Source organism: Taudactylus pleione, unplaced genomic scaffold, assembly GCF_031769625.1.
Source record: "Taudactylus pleione unplaced genomic scaffold, aTauple2 ptg001073l, whole genome shotgun sequence".
Classification (NCBI taxonomy): Eukaryota; Metazoa; Chordata; class Amphibia; order Anura; family Myobatrachidae; genus Taudactylus; species Taudactylus pleione.
In genome coordinates this window covers 163184-183980 of record NW_028285474.1, presented here as the reverse complement: position 1 = coordinate 183980, position 20797 = coordinate 163184, and the positions used below count along the sequence as shown (strand labels likewise).

Sequence of the window (20797 nt, the reverse complement as noted above, 5' to 3'; positions counted from 1 at the left end):
CTGCGGCTCCACACGACTGATGTGTTTGGATCTCACTAATCCCCTGAGCCCATATGCTACAAAACCAGGATTACATCTCTGTAATTAGCGCAGCAGCCCTGTCATGGAGATATCGTCGCTCCTTCCAAGTATCCCCGTACGCCTCTCCCATTGTTGGTAAACACAGGAATCCTTCCAGGAATGTTTGGAAGGACTTTGCCGCTAATGGGGTCCCACAGATGGGGGGGGATTACCCTGCCGCCACTGAGCTCAGATAAATGGCACATGTTGTTTGCTTACTGCCTCCCAGTGTGTTAGGTCTGACATGTGTAAGCCGGACATATATGACAGACACACGTCACGAGCCTCAGTGGGTAACGAGCGAGCAGCTCATGTCTCCAATTGTTGTCATCTGTCCGAGATTACCCGACACAATTTCAGGAAGCTGGAGACACTTGATAGGGAAGAGACTCGGAAATGGAACACCGTTCTCCTGGCCTGCAGGACAGGATGTCTTAGGAGGATTTTGAAAGCAGAGCCAGATTAAAACCATAAGGAGCCCGAGACGGAGTATCAGCAACAGCCGACCACCTCTGGTTTCATCAGTGCCCCCTGCACGTCATGACCCCAGAACTGTGCCCTCATTATTACAGCTAAGAATTCCTCTGCACAGACCCCGTTGTAAAGACCTCCATTGTCTATTGCCTCATATAGAACCCCAGTCACTGCAACTTGGCGCAGAGTATCCCTCATGCCCTACAAAGCGGGTGATATACAGAGGGGGTGGTACCGTGTAAGCTGTAAAAGAAATTAGAAAATAGAGCACTGGATGCCAGCATCCCGAGAGGGTTAGGGTGCCGACACCTGTCGGTCGGTATCAAAAGCCACCACCTAACCCTTCCTACCCACAGCCTAGACCTAACCTCCCCCCCTCCCTAGTGCCTATCCCTAACCCCATTACTTACCTTTGGGATACCGCACCGGTATTCTGACTAGTGTCGGGATGCCGGCTTTGGCATTCTGACCACTGGAATCCCCGCGGTCGAGATATTGACCGCATCCCATATATAATATATATACTCGTGTGTGTGTGTGTGTATATATATATATTAGTATTCATTGGTACAGACTAATACAAACAAGCACAGAGCTGCGTGCATGTGTGTATATAGCTATAAGTTTGTAATGTCCGTGTTAGCTAATCTTATATATATACTGGTGGTCTGTGCTCTCAGATGGACCCGGCGCCCTAGCCATGTGCGGACACTGTTTACGTTCTGCCCAGTTCGGCTCCTGATTGGCCGCCTGGCAGTGTGACGTAGCTATTACATAATGAGGAAGGGCGCACAGGCGGTACAACACGTGAGGCTGCTGCCGTAGGGGGCGCTCTTCCCTCACCTACTCTCTCCAACACGTCGAATGCAGGGGCGCAACTCCCAGCCAATCAGCAGCGGCTTTGTGCCTCGAAAGCAACGCCTCTTTTCTCTGCTTCCCACGAGAGATGCCGGCAGCAGCTGATTGGCCGGAGGCTGGGAGACGGTGAGGCGGAGTAACAGTGCATTATCATTTGCATCTATAGGGGCTCAGTTGCAATACCCCCTGGAAATGGTCCATATTTCTTCAGAGTCCATGGCCAAATATATCATTGCACTTGCAAACTGGCAAAATGTTACAATGCAATAATCTCCAAAAACCATAAAAGTGCACCACGTCGGTTATGTTTCACACACATCTTTTATTACCCGATTCCATCGTATTAACATATGATCTAGCAAAGCATGTTCTGGGTTCAAATTGGTAAGTCAGTAAGTATGATTTGAATGTATATATCTCTGTTTTTTTTTTTTTTATGTATATAATAGCTTCATAATGGGGGTAAGGAGCAATCGGGGAGATTACTGGCCTCTTCAGGGAGTCAGGGAGACTGCTGCTATTTAATGGAGTCGCCCTGACAATCAGTATGATCTCAGGACACCTATATCTGGCAGCTGCCATCTTATTGGTGGGAATTTACCTGTAATACAAACTTCTCTGCCTGGATCAGCTGTGCGATGTGACAAGTCCCCAGATCCTGGTCCCCAATGTCCTTTTCCTATGCTAGTAAGCGGCAATTTATCAAATCCTCAGTGACATTAAATAAATAGTAATAAATGTCCAGGATGAGATTTTAAGTACACGTCAATATAGGCAGATACATGTGAACATACGTGTGTCTCCTCTCAGCACATGAAGACATTCTGAGAGACATGGCCGCTGCATGGGAGCTGCGCACTGTACCGTATTTCTGTGGGAAGTTACCGGAATGACTTCCAGCTCTCCGCCCCCCACGCTCATCCTTAATTCTTAAAAATAACTTCAAAAATTGCTATTTGCCGGAGAAGACGGTTATTGGGGTTTTCACAGTGCTTACCGGACATCTGATCTATGGGCCTGATTCAGAGCCGGACGCTATTTGCGGACGGTCGTTCTGAAAAAGGGGCCGGATATTTAAATTAAGCGCTCGCTATTTGCGGTCTGTTGACGCCTCTATGTCTGAACGAGCGAAAGAAACATGCGCTCGCTATTTTGAAAAAACGCCCCCTGGCCGCCCGCATCATACGTCATCTCTGCTATTTATTAGATTAATCGAGTACATCGAAAAGCGTATGAACTGCTCGCTATTCTTGTGGGAGCATTTTCCTACCGCAATCATGCGAGCAGTTCAGGCTAAGAAACAACCAAGTGACGTGGTCGATGACGCTGCTTTGTTAATTATGCACACCCTTAAAACGCCCGTTTTGACCGTTTGGCACGCCTGGGTTCGGATCTCCACTCCCCGTTTTCAAGCACCTTCCCCTGTTACCACCCACAAACGCCTCATCCTGTCACTCAAATTACCAGGCATTCGCTATTTTGCGAGCACACGATTTCCGACCGCACTGACTGGTTCGCGCATGCGCATTACAACCCATGCGCAGATGTGCGAACATCGCTCGGAACGAACGAGCGGCCGATTACGAGCGGCTCTGAATCAGGCCCTATATTCGCACGTTTGTTTTCTACGACCAGATCTGAGGTTTCATACTTCGGGCCATATTCAATTAGTTTCGCATTGGCCAGAAAGTTCCGCCCGCCTGACTTTTCACTGCCTTCTCCAGTTTTGGATGCGAAAATTTTTGTGCGCGCTCCCGATTTACTCCGTATTCAATTGCCAAACAGGCGAAAACGGGACCCGACGAACGTGAACCAGGCGAAAGTGCAGGAAGAGTTGGGGGAATCACTCTACCCCAGAAAAAGACTTCGGAAATCATGATGGCAGTTTAGTATTAGCCCTAATTGAACTACTTAGGGTACGTAAGTGGTGGTAAGAGCTTGCTATTAGCGTCTTGGTAAAAGTGGTGAAGAATGGCATAAAGCCGTGTTTTTTGGCGCAAATAAGTAGTCCCATTATATTTGGGGTGCTTGTAAATGGGTACGAGCATATTTTAATGTCACTAAAGTGAAGTTTTAGAGAAAGTGAAATTCCTCTGTCATACAAGCACCTGCAATCTCAAAAACAGCACCCCCAGAAGCTTATTTCGTTATTTTTTGAAGTTGTCCCCCCACTTTTTTTTTCATTCTCGCCCCAAAATTCTGAGGCCTTTTTTTTGGGTGTTCCTGGAAATTTGTATTATTTTTTTGGGGTGATTTGACCTTTGAGGGGGCTGGGGCTGAGTGGTTTCCTAACATCTGCACCCCAAAATAAATATTTTAGGCTTTTTTTCACCTGCTATTCTGTGGAGTAAAAGTTTCGACTATTTCCGTGCCTTGACTTTTCACATAGATGAAGACGGACTGGAATTGAATACGGAGATAAATTTTCAGGCAAAATTTTCCCCAAAAAACTTTGGAAAACGGCTTTTCGGACCTAATTGAATACAGCCCTTAGATGTGAAATGAAGAACACAAAGTTTCCTTCAACGGCTCTTCGGCTGGAAACAGAAAAGTTTTCTCAAGACCACATTGTGCATAACAAGCTGTATCAAATACACTACATACCATTAGGGCCTGACACTGAGTCCCACGCAATCCCGATGTTCACGTAGTTTAGTGGGGTTTTTTTGCAATTACGCATGCAACATTTGTTAAACCCCCCACGGCTCATGTGTTACACACTGTGTACCCACAAAGGGTATACTCTGTGTTACTGGGCGGGGACTGGGAGGTGGCTACAAACGCACGCACAAATGGTCTGTTCAGTGGGCGTGTTATAGGAGTGTCAATACAAGCAGCTGCGTTCCTCCCAGACGCAGAGACGCAGGCATAGGGAACCCTAGACGGAGACACTTCCGGATGCCATAGGGCTGGTGCAAGTTTCTATGGTGCAATTGATGGTATAAGAACGCACCAATCGGTATTGCAGCGTGCACAGACGCTTAAAGTGGGCGTCTCAGGCCTTACACATTCGGACGCATGCATATACACATGGGAAGGAGTTCATAGCGCCATTTGCATAAAGTCGCAGTTGGGCGACCGCCAGATGACGCTGCTGTGTGTGCTTTTGTGTGCGATTCAGAATCAGGCACAAAGCGCCATAGTAAGAAAAGTGCAGTGTAAAGAGAGAGTTTTTACACTGCACTTTTCTTACTATGGTGGTGCCCTGGGGCGGCTTAGCTGGGCCAGTTTGGGGGTGTCCTGCGCTCTGGATTTGAACCCTAGTATGTTAGGGACCTACCCGAAAGAGGTTACCTGGATATGGTGGGTAGGCCCATAACCTTGGCCATGATTATGCTAAAAACCTCTATTGATTGCAAAATTGTATTGCATTTATATATATTAATAATAATTTGGAGTTGTGCACCTGAGATTTGTCTGTTTCATCAGGTAGCACCTCCCATTATATATACATAGTCAGGTTGTGCCGTCCAGAAAGCTTTCCCATATACCTTTGGGGGACTTTCTGAAGGCTGCACGGGGATTCCCGCAACGTTGCACCCCAAAACCCTAATTCTGCACTTTCTTCCGCCTCCTATTCATAGGCAAAACTTTTCCGCCTATTACATTGCATTGACTTTCTGCCTAGGCGGAAAGTCTTCCAAATTGAATACGGAGGAAAGTCAAAACAGGTGAAAATGACGTCATCGGTGAAAAGTTTCCGCCAAAAACACGCGAAAACGGCTTTTCGCCTCAAATTGAATACGTGCCTTGGGAGGAAACTGATTGATGTATTACTGAGCTGTGATTTGGTCTTGAATTCAAGGGATTAGTGCACAGGTTCTCAAACTAGGTCCTCAGGACCCCAAACAGTGCATGTTTTCCAGGTCTCCTCACAGAATCGCAAGTGAATTAATTATCTCCACCTGTGGATCCATTAAAATGTGTCAGTGAGTAATGACTACACCTGTGCACCTGCTGGATGACCAGGAAAACATGACCTGTGTGGGATCCACTGGATTAGTTTTAATTACGTGAAGGGGAATAAAGTCTACCTTGACCTGTATTTCCCAAACCCGGTCCTCATGGCCCACTCACAGCCCTGACATTAGGGATAGCCCTGTTTCAGCACAGGTGGGTAAATCAAATTGACTGAAGTAATAATTAAGCCACCTGTGCTCATAAATGGATATCCTTACTACCTGGACTGTGAGTGGGAAACACTAGTCTGGACAATAAGAACTAGAACAGTGGCGACCACAATATGGCTGGTGTGGGACGCATCTGACCCGTCCATTATTTGGGTATGGCATGGACTGGGCGACGGACAGCGTTCTAGAAAACAGGGGAGAGTTGGTCCCGTTTTCAAGGCGTGCGGAAGCCAGTGTCTACTTCTTCGGGTAGCATGAAAACTCCATACATGGTGAGAGTTACGAGGATGACCGATGTTCCAATGCTGTGTCTCTGGATGCGGCCCTCAGATCTGCGATGCCAGGTAAAATAGACGCCACCTGCGGCATCAGCATAATTTCGCACAGACGCTGCACACAAAGACGAAAGGACTGTAGCAAACACGTCCCTCTCTGAATTAGGCCCATGATTATATGATGTGTGGTATATCCTTACTATTAATGCAGAATCACTACTATCGCATATATACCGTATGCCAGCAATGCCAATCTCACCCACACCCTATACTCCCTCACCCTACAGTATATACCCTCTATAGTGGACGTGAGGAGACAGGGAGGCCTGCTGAGTGTTGTGTGCAGTGTACACCCATCTCTCTCTCACCCTCAGTGTGAGTCCCGTAACAGAGGCGTATCTTCCTATTGGCCAGGATGGCACTCGACCAGGGTGCCGGTTGATGGGGAGGCACCAGCGCTGCCCGGCGGTGCCACCTGCAGCCGGTTCTATCTGTCAAAGTCTGTGCTGCTACTGATCTCTGTCTGAAGCATAAGCGCTGGGTGAGGAGGAGGTAGGGGGCAATCGCTGCCCATACAGCCACCACAGTGTCTGTTTACTAGGGTTGGGGCACCAGTCCCTTACTTTGCCAGGGCCGCTCAGACCCCTAGATACACCTCTGCCCCATACACCCGTCTCTCTCTCACCCTCAGTGTGTGCCCCATACACCCGTCTCTCACCCTCAGTGTGTGCCCTGTACATCCATCTCTCTCACCCTCAGTGTGTGCCCTGTACATCCATCTCTCTCACCCTCAGTGTGTGCCCTGTACATCCATCTCTCTCACCCTCAGTGTGCCCTGTACACCCATCTCTCTCACCCTCAGTGTGTGCCCTGTACATCCATCTCTCTCACCCTCAGTGTGTGCCCTGTACACCATCTCTCTCTCACCCTCAGTGTGTGCCCTGTACACCCATCTCTCTCTCACCCTCAGTGTGTGCCCTGTACACCCATCTTTCTCACCCTCAGTGTGTGCCCTGTACACCCATCTCTCTCTCACCCTCAGTGTGTGCCCCATACACCCGTCTCTCACCCTCAGTGTGTGCCCTGTACATCCATCTCTCTCACCCTCAGTGTGTGCCCTGTACATCCATCTCTCTCACCCTCAGTGTGCCCTGTACACCCATCTCTCTCACCCTCAGTGTGTGCCCTGTACATCCATCTCTCTCACCCTCAGTGTGTGCCCTGTACATCCATCTCTCTCACCCTCAGTGTGTGCCCTGTACACCCATCTCTCTCACCCTCAGTGTGTGCCCTGTACATCCATCTCTCTCACCCTCAGTGTGTGCCCTGTACACCCATCTCTCTCTCACCCTCAGTGTGTGCCCTGTACACCCATCTCTCTCTCACCCTCAGTGTGTGCCCTGTACACCCATCTCTCTCTCACCCTCAGTGTGTGCCCTGTACATCCATCTCTCTCACCCTCAGTGTGCCCTGTACACCCATCTCTCTCACCCTCAGTGTGTGCCCTGTACACCATCTCTCTCTCACCCTCAGTGTGTGCCCTGTACACCCATCTCTCTCACCCTCAGTGTGTGCCCTGTACATCCATCTCTCTCACCCCCAGTGTGTGCCCTGTACACCATCTCTCTCTCACCCTCAGTGTGTGCCCTGTACACCCATCTTTCTCACCCTCAGTGTGTGCCCTGTACATCCATCTCTCTCTCTCTCACCCTCAGTGTGTGCCCTGTACACCCATCTCTCTCACCCACTGTCTGTGCCCCGTACACCCATCTCTCTCTCTCACCCTCAGTGTGTGCCCTGCACACCCATCTCTCACCCCCTCCCTGTGTGTTCCCCAGCAGTAGGCGTGCCTGTGGGCGGGGAGCTGTGAGGGGGCGGGGTCTCGGGCAGCAGGCTGCTCTCAGTGACTCTGGAGTAAGTTCCCATACAGCGAGTCAGGGGCCACAGAGCTGTCAGGAGCCACGCAGCACCTCGCCTGGGATTGCACCTAGCCGCCAGGGGCCACACGCTGAGGGCCCCGGGATACCCCGTCACAGCTGCACAGGATACAGGGTCTCTCTGCGGACCCCACTCGTGGATTTATCTGTGGACACAAGTTCTCCCACCTGCGTGTCCGGGGATCTAGCAGCTCCTGGTGTGGGGAGCAGCGGAGTCACCCCCGGGAGAGGGGCCGGAGGATTATCCCGGGGACCGGAGTCCCCTCTGCTCCGGGACATGCAGGTAAGTCCCGTCATCCATCCGCGGGGCCCCTGCATGTGTCCCCCAGGGGTCTGCACCCCGCTCCGGATCACCTGTGTGTGCCCCCTGCAGTCTATTGCTCAGTAAGGAGGCCCTCTGCAGACTATTGCACGATAGGTGGCTCCCCCTGCAGACTGTTGCACAGTGAGGGTTCCCCCTGCAGACTGTTGCACAGTAAGGGGGCTCCTGCAGACTGTTGCACAGTGAGGGTTCCCCTTACACACTCTTGCACAGTAAGGGGGTTATCTGCAGCCTATCTCACAGTAAGCCCCCACTGCAGACCATTGTACAATAATAATCTTTCCTGTAGATTATTGAACAAAAAGGGGGCTCCCAAACGACTATTGCACAGTAAGGGGGCCCCTGCAGACTATTTCACAATAAGGATCCCCCTACCCTGCAGACTATTTCACAATAAGGACCCCCCCCCCTTTGCAGACTATTGCACAGCAAGGGGGGCTCCTTGTAGACTATTGCACACTAAGGAGGTTGTTTGCAGACTATTGCACTCTAAAAAGGTGCCTTCTATAGACTATGGCACAGTAAGGGGGTTCTCTGCAGACTATTGTACGATAAGGTTTCACCCTGCAGACTGTTGCATAGTAGTGCTTGATCCCTGGAACATGTGTAACTGTCTCCCAAGTGAACATTGGGCTGTAAAATCCCTGTCCAGTCAATCCAGACCCCCAAATTCTGTAAGTGCCCCGTCCAGGAATAGTGATTTCCCATTCGCTTCTTTCTATCGCTGGGTCCCATGGATGTCACGTTGCTCCTGGCAATGTGTAACTGGCTCCTGCGGTATTAGGGCCAGACACATCCCTGCTGTAGGGATCAGTGTGTTCTGTGACCTGTCCCTGTCTATGCTGAGAACCACATTATGTTGTATTTTACAGTCATGCTTGATCCCAGTTTGTACTGCAGCCTCCCAGTGGTTCAGTTGCTCGGTGAGGTTCTGAAGCAGCTTTGCCCCTGTCTTCCCTGACAGATAGTGTCTGCCCAGGAGTACAATTCAAACCCTACACTTTGTGCTAATCCAATACTGTACTGAAAATATATATATATATAATTATATATATTTTTTTTTTACACAGAGGTTACGGTACGGATACACATACAAAAATATTTAGGTTTTATGCAATCAGCCTATAGTGCTTCTATGCTCGGTGCCTGTCTCTTGTGCTTATTTCTGTATTACTGTTGAGTTAGTGGATTTATATAATATATGGGCCTAACGTCTGTAGCAAACTATCAATTCTTATATAAGGTTCTTTCTAGAGGAACACACCACTTGCAATAAACCGTTCACCTGAAACAAGGCAGTGCTCAGGAAGTGAGAGGCGCAAAGGTAAATTGCTCTCCCCCCCCACCAGACTGGAACATGTACATATGGAAAATGCACCCTGTGAGTTTTTCCTCATAGATTTACCTACGCGATGGAATTCCTGGAGAAGTTTGGGCGCTTTACAGGACTACTTCCAAAGGTCCCATACAAGTCCTCAGCTCGGGGCTGATTAACGGTCTGTTAGGGTGACTTCTGTTCCAGGGGAATAGACACAGAAAGCACATTGTATATCGCTGTCACTGTGCATTTCAGCTGATAACTCCGCATCCAGCCGCTGGGCTCCCAGATTAACATCTAGAAACATACAAAGATTACTTCAGAGTTCCCAGCAAGTTTTCTGGAGCACAACGTGGGGATAATAATGTTGCCTATGTAACGAGAGGCCTGGAATATTTATATAGTCCTGTAAGAAACACGCCATATTTCTACATTGCTGTACAGGTGAATGTGATGGTCAGGGCACAGGTTGCATGTATTATTATTACTACCAGTTATTTATACAGCGCACACATATTCCGCAGCGCTTTACAGAGAATATCTTACCATTCACATCTGTCCTTGCCCCAGTGGAGCTTACTATCTATGGGGGTCATTCAGACCCGTTTGCGAGCAAAGGACGCTCGCAAACGGGTCGATGTTGCCCCACTGCGCATGCGCACGACGGAGGGAGCTCAGTCATGCGCATGCGCGAGACCCGGATAGCGACGGGCTCTCCGTCGCTCCGGGTCTCGCACCAAAGGGGGCGTGCTGTCGATGTTGATTGACAGCACGCCCCCTTTGGTGGGCATGCCGGGGGCGTGGCTGCCAGACGGAGGCGTTCCCATGGGAACGCCTACCGTCTGAGTCCGGCCCCGCTGACATCAGTAATGATGTCAGTGGGAGTGATTTTGGCTCTGATAGAGCCAAAATCACTCCTGGGCTTGCGGAAGTGAGACCCTACCGCAGGGTCTCGTCGCAAGCCCGATGGTCTTTGACCACCGCGACCATCTTTTTGGCCGCTCGCATAAGCTGTGCACCCACAGCTATGCGAGCAGCCAGGAGGCCGCTCCAAATTTAGCTGGGACGGCCCTGATTCAGAGCGAGCGCTCTGGTCAGAGCGTTCAGCTCTGAATCAGGCCCTATATTCCCTACCACATGCTCACAGACATATACACTGTGGTCAATTTTGTGGGGGGCCAATTAACCTGCCAGTATATTTTTGGAGTGTGGGAGGAAACCCACGCAAGCACAGGGAGAATATACAAACTCCACAAAGTTAGGGCCGTAGTGGGGATGAATATCAACTTTTGAAAGTGTGTGTGTGTGTTTATGTATGTATATCTATATATAATATTGGTTTTATGGGGTCTATGTACTAAGCTATGGAGAGAGATAAAGTACCAACCAATCGGCTCCTAAATCACTTTGCAGGCTGTTTTTTGAAAAATGGTAGGAGCTAATTGGCTGGTACTTATCTCCGTCTATGTTCCGCTCATTGATAGCTTTTATACCTGTTAAGGTACATGGCACAGTGGTTGAAGATGTGAATTGTACATATTAGATTCAGACAGCACAGTCCTATAAACGGCCTGAATGCTGGTAAAGATAGCGCCGTATTACTGAGTGCTTTCATTGTACAAACCTGCCGCCTCGTTGTCAGGGTCAACCTTTCTGGAGGTTTTGGGAACTGTAACACATTGTAAAGGTGCAAATTAATGCGTAACCAGCCCTGCAACACTGAAATCCATATCTCTGGCCAGCTCCAGGTGTATCCTTGTACAGTGATAATGAGCGTGGGAGAGGGGCGCTGGGTTTGGAAAGTGAGAAGGGCGGTGGGAGGGGGGTTTGTGGGTTCCAGTAACATGAAGTTGTTTGATCGGGCACCTGACTTAGGAGAAAGAGAAGAGAATGGTCCGCGGGAGTTTTGTTTCTTCAGTTTGGTTCCTTTTCCAGAAAAAAAGATTCCCTATAACCAGTGCGCCATATCCAAGTATTGCAAACTATTGAGTGATCGGGGACGGCTAATTTACACCTGGATAGAGCGTGCCGTGGTGCAACGGGTGCAAAAATGCAGTTAATGGGGTTTTTTTTGGCATGCATGGAAAATTCCGTCTGCCTTTACCTACAGCGCACAAATAGCGGACAGCTTTATTATAACATGCCGATGTATAGAGTCACGTTAGGACATGTCCCATTAACGGGGAAACATAAAAGTTAATGAATGGCGCTGCCCTGTGGAGTCTTCACCTTGTGACAGATCTGCTCTATTCCCCTACATATTTCCCTTTGGTGACGCGTTCCTGTAACCGTAGAGGCGGAGCGACTTCCAGGTACTGTCCTCACACCCACATGTCGGCGTCTGCACAAGGGGCGTAAAGGGCACCTAATAAAATTTGCTTCTTCTGGTACCTGAGTGCACTTCTCCTTCTCGGCTGTTCTGCACTGGGTTTGCGAGATGGAGGCACAGTGGGATGACGCATGTCGGCGCAGTGGGATGATGCATGTCAGCGAGGTTGTTACCAATGAGACAAACTGGTAAATTAGTAACCTAGCCGAAAGCAAGGAATCTAGTAATTGATGTGGATGCAGTGCAAAAGCAACGGTTATATATTATAATATAGCATCTGTCTTCTGTTCCGGTCACTGGGAAGTTTATCAGCTATATTACTTCAGCCAAGCATTTCCCTCTGTCATTCAAGACATTCTTACATCTCCTTTGCCCTTTCCCTCAGCGTATCTCAATCTTCCCAGTTGCCGATGCCAGTTGCATTCTATGTTAATGAGTGGGAGGCGGCAGATAAGTAGGGAGATGACCCTTGACATTGTAATGTTTGGGAGAGGTTAGGGAAGATCGATAGTTCAGATACCACACAGTCACTTTACACATCTTTGTGGGATGTCTAAAAGATCCTGATATCGATTGTCACTGGATGGCAGATCTGTGGGCACAAATCCTGCTCAGTGTATTGGGGGAGGGGGCGGGACCTGATCTCAGGGGGGGGGGTATGATGTTTCCTGCTGACCAATGAGGTCATCACCAGAGAGGGTGTTCCATCACGCCTGACCGTGATTATGCTTTTTAATGAATTACACCATTATTTTGGTCACACAGACTCGCCAGCTTGACGCACAGTATTGCTGTGTGGGCAGCCTTGGACATCTCTGTACCACTCAGGAGAAGCCCCTGCAAACTAGAAGGGTGTAGAGAAGTGGGTAAAGCTGAAGAGGGCACTGCCCAATAATGTCAACCAGTATCCAACCTCATGCTTTCCACCATCCCTTTCCATTTATTCTCCTAAAATACTGGCGGCTATAGCCCCGCTGTTCCTGATCGATCTGCGACCCAGAAAATGTCGCCATCTTGCACCCATTAAACCCTGGTGTTTTGGTGCCAATCCAGACGCACTTGTGCACGTCACGGCGGGGATAAAGCTGATTTTGCTCTTTGTAAATGACCTCCTGGCATTTTTCTTTGTATATTGAACCTGTAAAACAAAACACCATTTAGCAGGTTCCCTCAGACAGAGATTAGCCCCCAGCCTCCCATACCCTAACCACACCGCCCTATCTGATAACTCTCTTATCTTGTGTGCCTTAGTGTTTTACTGTCCTGCAGCTGCGATTGTCCAGATAAATCCTACAGACGTGTTTAATGATTAAAGGGAACAGATAACAACCTCAGGACAGGTACAGCCAGGAATTTGGGGAAAATGTCCAGCAGTCTGGATCTATGGAAGGTATGGAGGTAGCCCCCTACTGTACACGGCTTAGGGCCATGGGTAAGAGTTTACACAACGGGCCCACAGCCCAGACACTGTCTCGTTTTGTCGCCCACCTTTTGATAAATGCATGGATATATTTATTTTCGGGAAGGGCAAGGATTTGGCTGGTCTGCAGGGGTTAACAATGTAGCATGATGGTGTAGTGGCTAGCATTGCTGACTCACAGTGCTGGGGGGTCAAGGGTTCGATGTCCACCAGAGCTTTATATGTGTGGCGTTTGTATGTTCTCCTCATGTTTGTGTGGGTTACCTTCGCGTGCTCCAGTTTCCTGTTAGTGGCCATAAGCTAAGTATTGGAGGCTGTTATATGGTGTCAAATGCTTGGTTTTTGTTTGCATTGGTGCACTACATAGGTTACAATGGGTGGATATATGGAGATATAATTAGGTTTTGGGGAGTACAAAACACACATATGAACAACACAGAATCGTCAGTTCCATGGACTGAGCCTTTCACCCACAACAACACCAGGCACGGCGGCCATCTTGGGGACACGGCATAGGTCATAATGGGCTGGACGAGCAGTATATGGAGCTGTGATCCGTAATGGAGCAGTTACAGAATACTAAAGATGTTCTAACAGGAAACCCCCGGAATCATCTGTTCTAACGTGTTCGTCGTCCTGCCCATGGACAAAATGGCCGGGGGGAAGCAATGCAGGGGTGATACTAAAGGGATCGTTGCTCCTTCCACTCTGCCCTTTCCCACTGGACTCGCAATGTCGCAGGACGGTGTATATTGCTCTTTTACAGGGAAAGTTCCACAATCCAGACCTTTATGGGTTTACACTCGCCCTACTGTCGCTTTTACTGCACACATTGACCTATTATTTTTATATATTGTTTTTATTTTTGTACTATTTCTAGTACATCATTCTGGCCATATCGGTTTATTAGACCCTTTCCGTCTGTGAATTTTGCACCTGGTAACTGCTATTGTTCCGAACTCTAAATCGGCGTGACTTGATGTTGCGCTGTGCGTCATTCTAGCACGGAACCGCCCACCTTACGGCAGAATTGCCTGCTCTTAGAAGATTGCCTTAATTTCGGTGTCTCCCGGATGATCCAGGAGAGTAGGTCTCTATGTACAATTGTACTGTATGGGGTTTTAGAGAGAATAACAGTTGCCTGGGTCTTAGATTGACTCGGAACATCTGAGGCCGTCCTTGTCTGCAATCCCTTCCAGTAACCCGCCCCTGTGCGGTCTGTTCATCGGGCAGCGCGATTAATTCACAACCCAAACGCAGGTGGGTCACTTCCAGCGTCATTGAGACCCGAAGGTGTCGCCGGAAGGCGAGAGGGGCCATCAGTGCTCACCTTCCGGCCGCACACCTGGACATAACCTGTCATGAATCTATTGAGCATTGTAGTAATTTTCGGGCTATGCTGTCTTCTGTGATATTGCAGCATGTATGGCCGGCATGTCGGCTTACATTAATGTATAATGTACACGGGGCATTTGGAGTAACTGGGGCCAAAGCAGCTGGTGACATGGGGCCAGCTCACCGTCTTGGGGCCCGCGCAGTATGGCTGCCTACTGATCTTGCAGCGATAAGAAGTACAGATGTAACGAGTGTGTGCTTTGCATTGTTGGGATAGATAACTGTGTCGCTGTAAGCGACTTGAGTGATGCAGTTGACCTGGCTTGAACGTTTGGGGGGCCCTATGTTTCCCCCTGTCAACATGGTTAAACTTTAACATGCACCCATCATCAAACACGCCTGTCCTTTGCTTTCAGTATTGTATAAGTAACATCTAGCACCGTCATTCCACGTGTGCAAAAAGTAAACTGCTGGTGACTTCTAATATCGCAATAACCTCCATAATATTTTACTGAGCGTTAATGAGTGTGAGCGCTGCAGATGTAGACGTAACATGAGCGCGCCGGTGTTCTTGTCCATTCGCTGACTGATTTTCTAGGCCCAATAAAAATAATGAGTGTTCGCTGGGCTTTGTTGGCCCGTTAAACGCCTGATATTTATCACCCATGTGAATGAGCCCTAAGGGTTCTGTGATTTTTGTCGCGGTGCAGCTGCAGGGACGCTGCGCCCTCGCTATTTATTTACCTGCAGATGCTCTAGGCGCTGAAAACCCTGCAAAACACTTAGGGATAAAGGTACTTGTGTACTTTACTGACTCATTGCAGTGAGAACCCAAGTGTCCTACACTCATTATTATTATCCATCATGGTAATGTCTAAATCCCCTTCTCGGAGAGGACCCTGACGTCATCAGCCAATGTCCAGCGTCATTCCCTACCATCCAAGTGGGCATAGAGGGTGACTATAACCTTGTGGCGAGCGGACAACTTCCTTCTTTAGGTCGGGAGAACTTTCGGTACTTGTGTACGTAAAGTACACAAGTACCATTTAAAACATTCATTGGGTTCTCTCTACAATGAGGGTCTCATTCAGACCCGCTCACGAGCGCAGGACGCTCGCAAGCGGGTCGATGTTACCCCAATGCGCATGTGCACGACAGAGGGAGCTCCGTCGTGCGCATGCGCGAGACCCGGACAGCGACAGCCAAGCTGTCGCTCCGGGTCTCGCACCAAAGGGGGCCTGCCGTCGCCCTTTGATGAGCGTGCCGGGGGCGTGGCTGCCAGACCGAGGCGTTCCCATGGGAACGCCTACCGTCTGGGTCCGGCCCCACTGACATCACTAGTGATGTCAGTGGGAGTGATTTTGGCTCTGATGGAGCCAAAATCACTCCAGGGCTTGCGGCCACGAGACCCTACCGCAGGGTCTCATCGCAAGCCCGATGGTCGCGATGGTCTTGACCATCGCGACCATCATCATGGACGCTCGCATAAGCTGTGGGTGGTGACCCACAGCTATGTGAGCGTCCAAAAGGCCGCTCCACATTTAAATAGGACGGCCCTGATTCAGAGCGAGCCTGAGTCCGTTATGTACACAAGTACCGGGATAAATTTACTAAAGGTTAATTTAGATCGATTTTAAAATTTGACCTAAATCAATCAACATCGATGTGTTTTCCGAACGCAAAATCTGCATATGTGTCATTTATGGGGTTTCAACTTCAATTGCGTTCGGAAAGCCCATCGATGTTAATTGATTTTGATCGAATTTAAATTTACCTCTTAAGATTCTAGCTACACTGGTGACTGAAGTGCTAGCTCTTTGGGGCAGAAATGTATGTTAATGTGGTTAATGGACGTAGCTGCAATGTATGAACAGTGGCACAGAAACAACTTTGTGTGTTTTATTTATCACCTTCCTTTGTAATACCGATGGCTCTATATCGTTTACCCTCCTGCAACTTTATATCATCTAAGCAGAATTGTATGGCTGCTCTTTTTATGAAATCGAGTTCACTGGATACATTTCTGTCTACTCTGAATGTTGTATCCAATGATCATTCACAGAGTAAACAATTCTGGCTTTTTGATATACAGACCTTGGTGAAAAGCACAGGAGAGAGCCATACAATCAGATCGCTTAGCATTGGATGCAGGAGAGCATGTACAAACCAATTCTAAAAGTAAAGTAGTCTTTAATTCAAGCAATCTGGTGGTGGAAAACACTTTTTATTTCCCACAAACTCCTTTTCGAGGGAATATATTAGTATTTTTGCAGCATTTGGCATTATGGACTGAGCAGTCTTCCAAAGAAAATCCTATTGTTCATGGTTAGAAAAACGCGACATCTGTTCTGTAGAACCCGTTCCCTCTCTTCACACACGTGTGTCATTTACCGTGTTACAGACATGTTAATTTCGGTGATTAAAGTCCAAGTCCTGTGAGACGAATGCGGAAGTGCCGGGTGTGGTGTTTTTTTTGCCGACGTACATGATGTAGACACGAGAACGTCAACAACTTGTCGACATATTCATAGTGTCGGCGATCACCATGTCAACACTGATGTGATTTCGGCAATGTGCTGTTAGGCTAATTCTAACGCTAACCCTAATGGAAATGTCGACATTTTGCAGGTGTCATCATTAAAGCGCAGCGGCATGTGCTGCGCTATATAAGAAACTGTTAATAAATAAATGATGTTGACATTTTTACCATGTCGACACTTTAAACGTAGACGTTCTAACTGTATGTCCGAGGCTTCATCTGAGTCCGGCGTACGCCCATTTGTCTAGTGTAAAATACGCACATTTATGTAATATACAAAATGTTTTTCTTGTTCTAAAACTTTGAATTAAAAAATATATAATATTTCATCTTCCGTCCACCACATGGTAAACATATAAAACACAATTATTAAAAGCTTAAAAGAAAGCGTGAGAGCTCTACTGACAGCGCAGAACATGATCAGTGACCCACGGTCCAGAAAGCTCTGTCGCACACTGCAAGGGGCCGAGCAGTGACTGAGATTTGGGTGGTCCGAAGGATAGATACATCAGACAGGCCTGCTAGGGTGCAACCAGAGCAGCGACCTTGGGGTCGTGAAGGTGAAGGTCAGACATCTTGGATGATGGCAGATTCAGTTCACTGAACCCTGGGATAGCCCACTTAGCGTTTGAATAACTCCATATACTGGGTGCATGAAGACAATGGGGAATTGTCCCTGCTGGGTCTTCAAGTGCAGAGTGCGAGTGCCAGCAGCGGGCAGCATAGTCTGCCCGCATTACATCTGGCCAGTGACCGCTGCTCATGAGCTGAGGGTGGGTGTGATGCTAATTTAACTTGAAAAGAGAGCGGGTAGAACAGGATTCAGTTAGCAAATACTAGAGGGAGAGAAGACACTTCCTGCCCTTTTATAAAGATGAAAGGACTTAGATAAACAGATAAGGTGCAAGGGGATGGTATGGAGGGGATGCCAGCTAATAGAATCCATCTTGTCTTTGAAGTAGGCAGCACACAGTCCGTGATGGGCTGTGAGTGAGCGTTTGCTGGAGGAGAGGAGCATAGATTGTGAGCCTGCGCCCTCTTACCACCTTGTCATTTAATACCCAGTCTTGTTTTATGAATGCAGAGAATCGTGGAGTATTCGCTAGATGCATGAATGATAATAATAATAATACTTTGGTTGGTTGAAAGTGAGATATTTACAGGTGAAGAGAGCGTCTTGTTTTAGGTGAGATCATACATTGCTGATAGAGGGGCTCCATTTATCATGGATACTTCTGCAAAACGGGTATCATTGTTGTTTGGGGATTTTCCTTTCTTGACCCCCAGGAAACCATAGGGCCATGTGTTTTCTTTGCATGAGTCAATGTCCTGGTTCATTTTAAAAACTACAAATGGCAGAATAAAATGTTACAGGAATGTAATATATTTTTTTCTTTAAGCTTCTCTATCTGTTAATACCAGTCTGAGCCGGTGGTAACAGAATAGGCATCATGGCGGCACTTGTACTAACGCCAAAATCTGGGGAAAGCCTCTGGCAAAATCAGTGATAGGGCTATTTTGCACTTGGGTAACTAGGTAGATAGTCTTGATCTCTATCTCAGTGCCCAGATGCAGCTTGATGGAAAGTATCGCTGGTAAGGGAGTGGATGGCATGGCCCATCAGTCGGCAATTGCGCACCTATCTTTCCCCTCTTATATGGGGATTTAAGGAGTAGCTGGCGTTTAACAATAACCGATTTTGGTCATCAGACTTTAGCAAGGATATTCCATGTCATGTCTCTGGGTGGTGGGGTGTGCTGGCACCTGTAGTTCCACAGTAACTGGGGAGCCGCTGGTTATCACACAGGCTGTATGTCTTAATGAAACTGACGTTTGGCTAAAACTAGTTGCCCCTGTGTATGGAGGGGGGTAACGAGTATTTTACAGAGACTTGGGGAGAGATAGGAGACTATTATAAAAGCTGATTTGCGAACTACGAAAAAAGCAAATCTGCGTTATTTGCGCCTGTGAGACTGTATAGCCAGTGAATTCCAAGGATCTCATCCACTTCCTGGAACCGCCTCCTGCGCCATGTTGTGCCAACCATGTTTATGGCGGAAAGTCCAACCTAGCACCACCTACTTTTCCATGTAATCGGGGCACTGCCTGGTGTACAGGACAATCTTCATTCCATGTGGTTGAATGTTTTTATTCCATTGCTTGGAGTGCACTTAGAAATACGCCGTACCGTTAAAGCGCAAAATGCGTTCCTTTAAAACGATGGCACCAGAGCCTTCTAGCAAAGCTGTGGACTCCTCCATATAAAGTGCTCTTCTCACCCCATCATTTCATTTCAATGTTGTCAACCCAAACCTAGGTTTTATACGTGAGCGCAAAAGAAAAAAAGGTAAGCCCACATTTACCTTATTATGCGTAATAACGCCCCTGGACCACCGAACTCCTTCCGCAAACTCCTGCACCCCCCCCGGACACTCACCGGTTACAAATCCCTGCGCTTGCCTGTAAACAGCAATGCAAAAGTATTTCCTTGAATTCATAATTGGTACTGCGCTTTTGTGAATAAGCCTAACATGTTACACTGCGGTGTGAATGATTTATTATTCTGAGTATTTTCACAGAGACACCGCAAATGTATTTACTAATTCATTACCAGTTATTTATACAGCGCTCCCCTGTTCCGCAACGCTTTGCAGAGAGTATTTGGTCAGTCACGTCAGTCCCTGCCCCAGCGGAGCTTACACTCTATATTCCCTACCACATGTACGCAGACCTATCATAGAGTTGATTTTGTCAGAAGCCCAGTAACCTACCAGGGTGTTTGTTGGATTGTGGGAGGAAACCGGAGCACCTGGAGGTTACCCATGCAAAGACAGGAGAACATACAAACTCCACACCAATGGTGGGAATTGAACCCAAGGCCTCAGTGCTGTGAGGCACTTTTGCTAACCACTACGCCATCCGTGCTGCACAGACTATGCCACTAGCCACCATAATCATCGTTGTGTACTGGCACCTGCCCTATGTCAGATAGACAAATGACTTCTGCATAACCGTAAGCTGGGCTGGAGATAAACTATGAGATATGGAATATAATAATTATTCGGCCCCACCCAGTGCTGCTAATGAGCCGTACGCTGCCCTTGGTGAGACAGAAATTAGGGTGTTCTTCATATAATGGCACCAAAGGGTTCATCAATTAATGCACACATGAAGCATCCAGCTAGATGGCTGAAGACAAACAAATAAGAGGTAGAGAGAGGCTGGCAATCCTATGGTTGTCTTACATTGGCACATAGTGGTCGATTGTCTCAGATTTTATCCAGCCTGACAGCGCCTGCTCCGCCGAGGAGGAACTTCCTGTTCCTGCTGCTCCTCTACCTGCTCCTCCTGCTCTTACCCCTGCACACATCACGTGACCCCAGGCATAAAATGGTGGCCAGCCCTATTACTGGCAGAAACAAAAGGGAAGGAAAGGGGAGAGGGGGGGGGAATTGTTCTAGTAATAGGGCTCATTTTCATTCAACCAAATATGAGGAAGGGGGGAGCGTGTGTAATAAGTTTTACAACTGTCAACATTCTGCTTTACCAGCTTCTTTACAGTTATACTCCAGACATCGTTAAAACGCTTTAATTAGCATTTTAACAGGGTCGCCATTGTGGTTCCGGTATACTGGTGAACATTGAAGACCATGTTCTTGTCGACATAATGTATGAGCCCCATAGTTCTCTCCTCTGTAATGATCAATAGACCTCTCTGTCCTCTCGTTTCTTCACCGTCCCCTTACACATTCCACTAATCCCGACATATCGCTTCCGAGTCCCCTACTCATACTTGCAGG

At 48.1% G+C, this 20797-nt stretch overlaps 1 protein-coding gene across 2 annotated transcripts in view; it reads left to right on the top strand.

Moving 5' to 3' along the window:
• The first annotated feature begins 5828 nt into the window (after positions 1–5828).
• WNT5B (Wnt family member 5B) overlaps positions 5829–20797 on the top strand; it is a 145496-nt gene continuing 130527 nt past the window's right edge. The window contains exon 1 of one of the 2 annotated variants that reach the window (XM_088461570.1): positions 5829–5866. In XM_088461570.1, coding sequence (XP_088317696.1) covers positions 5840–5866 — 27 coding nt within the window. In that variant the 5' untranslated portion in view covers positions 5829–5839. Of the gene's footprint in view, positions 5867–7720; positions 8018–20797 lie in introns of those variants that run through there. The other variant, XM_088461571.1, reaches the window with a different exon arrangement.